At 58.5% G+C, this 6,481-nt stretch overlaps 1 protein-coding gene across 2 annotated transcripts in view; it reads right to left on the bottom strand.

Moving 5' to 3' along the window:
- Positions 1 to 669: 669 nt before the first annotated feature.
- Positions 670 to 6,481, bottom strand: part of PI4KB (phosphatidylinositol 4-kinase beta) — a 48,873-nt gene continuing 43,061 nt past the window's right edge. For both annotated transcript variants that reach the window (XM_006275407.4, XM_014597775.3), the window contains 4 exons: positions 6,192 to 6,457; positions 5,167 to 5,299; positions 4,181 to 4,301; positions 670 to 3,142 (listed from right to left, as the gene is read on the bottom strand). In XM_006275407.4, the coding sequence (XP_006275469.1) occupies positions 2,961 to 3,142; positions 4,181 to 4,301; positions 5,167 to 5,299; positions 6,192 to 6,457 (702 nt within the window). In that variant the 3' untranslated portion in view covers positions 670 to 2,960. The remainder of the gene's footprint in view (positions 3,143 to 4,180; positions 4,302 to 5,166; positions 5,300 to 6,191; positions 6,458 to 6,481) is intronic.

The raw sequence follows: 6,481 nt of genomic DNA, 5'->3' as shown, positions 1-6,481 counted from the left end.
CAGGTGTGCATTGGCAGCACAGCTCTTCTGCGAGGGGAGGAGGCGGCTCAGGGCCTCCGCTCCCCCAGCCCTGCAACCCCCCCGGGCCGCTCCTTCCAGCCCCGGCCTCCCCCCCACCCTCAGCGCGGAGCAGGGGTGCAGGGCAGACGCTGCAGTCTTGCAGGCTCCTGGCAGCAGTGCCCAGGGCTGGGGCTTTATCCAGAGCTGGGGGGGGGGGCAGAGGGCCCTGCACTCCCCCCACCACAGCCAGGCAGCCTTCCCCACAGCAAAATCCAGCCCCTGGGACCTGGCCCCTGGGCTGTTTGCAGGTATTAGACACCTCCAGGCCCCTGCCCTGTCCCTGTCTTGTGCATCAGCAGCATGCCTGAGAGGAGAGGGTCATATAGCAGCCCAGGGGCAGCATCACAGGAAGAAACAGAATTGGGGTTGGGGAAAAAGGGGAAGGCTGGGCTGGGCTGGGCTCCTCCTTGAACTCTCCCCCCAGAAGTCCTGAAGAGGTCAAGCACCTCACTCAAATGAGGATGGAGGCTGCCTGACACTGCAAGAGAGTGCGGGGAGCCTGGATCAGACCCTGGCTCAGCATCATCCAGCTCAGCCTGGCTGGATGCCACAGCTTCCTCCCCGCCAGGATAGGCCCAGCCCTGGCTACAAACTACTCCGAGCCTCACAGCCATTTCCCAGGTTCAGTTTATTTTTATCCTTGTTTTAGTACAAAAGTTGCAGGCTGGTGGCCCCTGGAGCCAGCGCCCCCAGCTCTGCCACAGCCCTGTGGGGCCCCTTGCCCCAGAAACACAGCCTGCCTCGGGGACCCCACAGCCCCTTGCCTGGGACCCAGCCAGCTGCTCGGGGAACAGGTGCTGCACAGGCAGTGCTAGGGGGAGCCGGGAGAGGGGAAGGGAAGGAAAAGGACAGAGTCTTATGGAAGCAGTGATGAGGTCGGGGATTTGCTCCCTGCTACTGACACTGGCTTCTCCGCTTCCAGCGGCAGGGCTCTGCCGGAGCACATTTCCCCAGGCTCTCACCCACATGCTCCAGGAACTATGCAGAACCGGGAACAGCCAGCAGGGACAGTGGAACCGAACCAAGCAAAGGAAAGTGCCAACAGAGGAGGGGAGAGTGCCCAGGCTTTTACCGTTCCTCCACACCCTTCTCCCCAGGCTGTGGAGCTGTCCCCACACCAGTAGCAAGGAGCCAGGAACAGGGCTGCCCTGAGACCGTGCCCAATCAGTCACCACACTCGCTACAGGGAAAGGGGAATTGGGCTCCTTCATGGGGCGGCACAAGAGCCAGCCTTGGCTTGGACTGCGGTGCATGACAGTGGCAAGGCTGGGCCCATGCAGCCACACCCTGCCAGTCACCTCCAGGCCGTTAGGTTAAAATAGTTTTTAAAAAAGGCTGAATAAATCAACATTGCAAATCATTAGTGCTCACAGAGACCCAGGACTGGGACAGGTAATGTGGGGAGTGGGGGACCGGGAGCTTCGCAGCAAACACACCCAGGGTGTAGAGGGGGCCACCGTCTGACCAGCAGGGGCAGGGAGCCTGGGCACACTGGGGGGACAGGGAGGACACACAAACGTGGAGGTTTAGCTAAACACCAAACATGTGGAGAAGCCTCGTTAGCAGCTCCCCGTAGGGTACGGAGCCCTCCTGGGCTGGAGCCTGACACCCACCCCCTGGACTCCGACACCCAACAGCCCAGGCTCAGGGCTTGGTGCTTCACGGCACCTGCCGGGGTCTGGACAATCAGTAGCTGCGCTATGCGGACCAATGAAGGCACTAGCTAGGGCTGCGCACTGCAAAGCTACGGGCGAGCCAGCATTCCCAAAGCCGAGGGGCAGGCTGGCGAGGCAGGCACGGGCTGGGCCTCGCAGCCCCCAGGGCCGGAAGAACTAGCCCCACCAGCATCTCACCGCCCGTCCAGGAAGCCGACAACTCATTGCTCGAGGCAGGGCTTGGACACGCTCAACCCCACGAGGGAGGTGGCACCCTGCCCTCAGGGCAACAGAGCCAGTCAGCCATGGGACACGGCCACAGCAGCCACGAGTCGCACATGAAGCAGGGGACAGCTTCCCTTGTCCTCTGCCCTGCAGAGCCCACTGCAGAGTCCGGAAGGTGCGGCCAGGCAGCAGCCGGGGGCAGGACCCAACATCCAGTGGGACACAAATCTAAGCACTAAGCCAGAAATTATTGCAGGGGGTGGGGGAATCTTCACAGTCCCGGACTCGCAAAAGAGTCCATAAAGGTGCCTGGAGACGCAGGCCCAGGAGCCTGCGAGGAGGCAGGGAAACAAAAAAACAAACAAACAAAAAAAAAAAATATCACCAGAGTCCCAGTAATGCTCCGCTGTGGAAGGTTAAGACTGTGCAACGAGGGCGGGGAGCGGGGGGGGAAAATCGTGTCTGGTGACCCACACCAGAGATGGGCTTTGCTGTGTGCCAACGACCTGAATCTTGCATTAAAAATGTGCAAAGAGACGATGTGGGGGGAAGTCAGGGGCCGTGCTGGGGTCTCACGGAGCCAGGATTCAAGTGGCAACAGCAGACGGCTCAAAATACCAGCCCAGGGACAGGGTAAATCCCTCACCCCTGGCCCTGAAGGTTTATGAGATTGCGGAAGAGTTCACAGGACGTTGAGAGGCATAATACTGAAAGGGGGGACAGATGGATGTGTGGCTCAGGGGCTCAGTGGAGGCGCCGGTCTCCAGAGGCTAACGCTGGCTCAGTCCCGCCAGCGCTGGGCCTGGCTATGAAACGCTGAGGATTCCCACATGATCCTTCGCAGTCCAGTCTGTTTCACACAGGGATTTTTCTTCTTTGCTTGTGTAACAGTCTGGGAAGAGCGGTGCCAATGCCGGGCGGCCCTCTGCCACTGGGGGAAGAAGACCTTCTCCCTCGGCTGAGGCTCCGGGCCCCCGCTCTCGCCGTGACAGCCGTCCGAGGAAGGGGCGGGCGTGGGTGTCACATGATGCCATTGGTGAGGTACTGGAAGCCATCGTAGAGCTTGGTGGTGATGGAGCGCATGCTGCCGTCCACCATCTGCTCCACCAGCATCTGCAGCTGCTCTTCTGTCATGTTCATGTGGAAACGCTCCTTCAGGTTGCGGATGGTGCTGGAGCCATGGAAGCAGGGGAGCTGGGAACCTGGGGCAGCACAAGAGTCAGGTCAGAGCAGCCAAACATGCACGCATCGCGACCCCCCCAACCCTGGGCTCACCTATGCTGCGGACCCACATCTGACACTGGGCAACATCAGCTGGCCTGGCTTGAGCAACATCGACAAGTGGCCCCCTTTAACCCTGGCTAGAGACAGGCCCAGGGGTGTCCCCAAGGTCCCATGCAACAGACGACTTCCCTATGTGCAGCTTACCTGCTCCCCAACCCCCTAGACGGCCTGCGCTGCCATGAGGGCCTGGCTTTTCTTGCTGCCTCTAACAGAGCTGATGCCAGCCCAGTAACGACTAGCCCAGGCCTGACCCCTGCTCCGAGGCAACCAGTCCCTACCGATGGCGTTTCCCGCACTCCAACTCCCAGAGCCTGCAGCCGTGAAGCCCGAGTTTGGCAGGCTCTGCCTGCTGGGAAGGGATAGCAGCACTGCTGTAGCAGCAATGGAGGCTGGGGTCACAGTCACTCCTTTCCTGGTTCTTTTCAGAGGGGTTCAGGGCTGGGAGGTGCTAGTCCTCCCCTTACATAGACAGGCAAGCAGCCTGAATCAATGGGACACGTGGGTCTCTAATCCCCCCTGCAACCACTGGAAATTCACACCTGCAGCGACCCCCGCCTGCTCTGCGCGTGTTGGGAGGAGCTAGAAACAGAACCCCGGTGTCCTGACAGTCACCACTACCAAGAGCTTCCCCCTAGGCTTCCCACATAATCACGTGGTTGTAAAGAAGCATCTAATGCTTCATGCAACAGACGCCCTGTCCTGCTCTCGGGGCCTGCAGATGAGATGTATCCTGAGCTGCAAGTTTCCACACGCAGTGTTTTATATTCACTTTCCAGCCAGGAGTGCTGGCCTGATGGCAGGAAAGCCGATATGCAGGGCAGGATGCCAAGGGCCAGCAGCAGTGCCCTTTGCTCGGGTTGCTTTACCTCCACATAGCTTCACGTGTCCTGACCCCTTGCTGCCATGGGCAGGAGCTGGCTGTGGGGGCCAGGCTGAGCCATGGGGCCAGGCCATACCTTGCTGCATGATCTCCACGATCTGCACGACCTTGTCCATGTGCTTCCGGGCAGCGATGAGCCCCTGCAGCATCAGCATCTTGTAGTAGTTGAACATGTCCCCGTCCAGGCCTCCCATTACCTGGAAAGCAGCCGAGCGGCAGGGCTAAGCACAGCTGACGAGAAAAGCAGGAACTGGGGGGCAGCCACGGTGCCCCTCCACAGAGGGAATGTCACAAGCAGCTGCTAGGACCCAGCCTGGCCCTGACCCACAGCTGCCTCCAACTGTTGGGTGCACATAACCTGTACCCACACCCTTCCTACAGCCTGAGGGGCCCTGGGCACAGAGTGGGTGCTTCTGTACAGCTGCTCATTCTGAAATATTTGACAGTGCTGTAGCTAGAGAAGGCAAGTTGGGGGGGCGGCCCACAAGCACCAAGCAATAACTATAGGGGGCCAGAATGGAGGCAAGGGTTCACCCAGGGGCTCTTTCATCTGGCCACAGAGGCAGCAGGTCAAAGTCCTTCCAGCCTCATGTCCCTCCCCCTCCCCTCCCCACAAGGGCAGCAGCAATGGCATTAACCCTCACAGGCAGCTGCTGAATAAAGGCTTTTACCAGCCAAGTTCTACATGCAAAAGTCAGTGCTGGCTGTGAGGGGGTTACTGCATACAGCTGTTGCAGCAACAGACTCTTCTCCCAAGTACAACCCCTTTTCCCCCTCCTGTGTCCTGGGCACAGAAAGTTGGTGACACCTCCATGTCTCAATTTCCTGAGACAGGCAGGCACCACCCTCACCTCTCACAGCCAGAGACAGTGAAGGAAGAAGGGGGAAGGAACCTATCCCCAATCTCACAGTGGGTGGGGACTAGGAGCCCTGGGTCACCATCCCCTGCTGTAACCACTAGCTCACCGCTGCCACCCTGAGCTGGGAAGCTTTCAGGCCTCCCCTGGGGCCTCAGGCCCATGCAACTAGCCTCCCCACGGCAGCTATGAGCAACCCACTCACATCAACAAACTCAGTGGTGAGCTTGAAGGCTGATGTCTCAAAGCCAAGGTTCCTCGGTGAGCTGGAGAGGATGAACCCAAAATCGATGTGGATGATGTGCCCATCTGCATCCAACAGTATGTTGCCGTTATGCCTTGGAGCAGGGAGACAGACAGAGAGAGGCTGTCAGAGAGTTTGGAGACATTCTCCCCACCTGGTGACAAGACCTGGGATCAAAGCTGAGAAAGGAGTTGCTTCCATGCACCCCCTGGCAAACCCATAAGGCTGGAAGGTTCTGCCAGCCTCTTAGACAATGCTAGGAAAGGACATACAGCCCAGGGCACTGGTGGTCACAAACTCCCCCACACAAGACAAGCATTCAATCAGGTGCAGAGCACCCTCAATGCCAGGACTAACAGGAGCCTGGGTCAGAGACATCAATGCCTGGCACTAATAGCAGGCTCGCCTCAAAGCCACGGCCTGCTTTGTGCTGGCACCCACTATGTGCGAGGTCACTGCCTGGGAAGACCCCCCAAGCAGCACCATGCTGCCCAGTCCGCAGGTCCAACGAGTTCAGAATCCTGCCTGTTGCAGCGGCAGAGCACATCTAGGCAAGGCCTGTGCAGGTTGAGCTGTGCCCTGTCCCCCTGCCTACACGGCTTCTCAGGTCAGGTAGGAAGCATGCCAGGTGGCATTCAAGACTTGCTGCTTCCTTGGGGTGGTTATAACAGCCCAAATGACTATGCAGGACATCACTGCCCTGATTCCTACTGCCAGCTGGTTCCAAGGGGGGCAAAAATTACAGTAACTTCTAGCATACAGCGTGTACCTTTCCCCACAAAAAACCCACACAAGTAGTGCAGCAAGAGTAGTTTCTGCCACCGCAACTCCACTGATGCTGCTACTACAAAACAAGGTCTTTTTTCCTTTGTTCTGCTTTTCAAAAACAAGGTGCTTATTATGTTCTGGGGTGTGTTGCACGTGAGAAAATACGGTATCAGCCACAGCACATGCTCTGTGCTTGGACAGCAGCATATGGCCCACACCTGTCTTTGACCTGGAGCAGGTAGCAGACCAGGCAGTAGCCGGCACAGCTCTGCACAAAGTTCCTCTGAGCAGTGAGGAATGCCTCTGTAGTGTAGTTGCCATGCTCCTGCAGGAAGTAGTCCAGCAGCGAGAGCTGGGACTGCTTCTTGACCTGGTGGATGGACACGGCGTTGACAACTGGCTCAATCATGCCACTGTCTGCAGAGATGACGAGGATTTTGTATGGCTTGATCCAGAGGGGCACACGCTCCTGCTCCCATATGGACTGCAAGGAGACAGAGAGAAGGGT

The sequence above is a fragment of the Alligator mississippiensis genome, chromosome 15 (assembly GCF_030867095.1).
Source record: "Alligator mississippiensis isolate rAllMis1 chromosome 15, rAllMis1, whole genome shotgun sequence".
NCBI classification, from domain to species: domain Eukaryota; kingdom Metazoa; phylum Chordata; order Crocodylia; family Alligatoridae; genus Alligator; species Alligator mississippiensis.
This window is presented reverse-complemented; position numbering and strand designations above follow the sequence as displayed.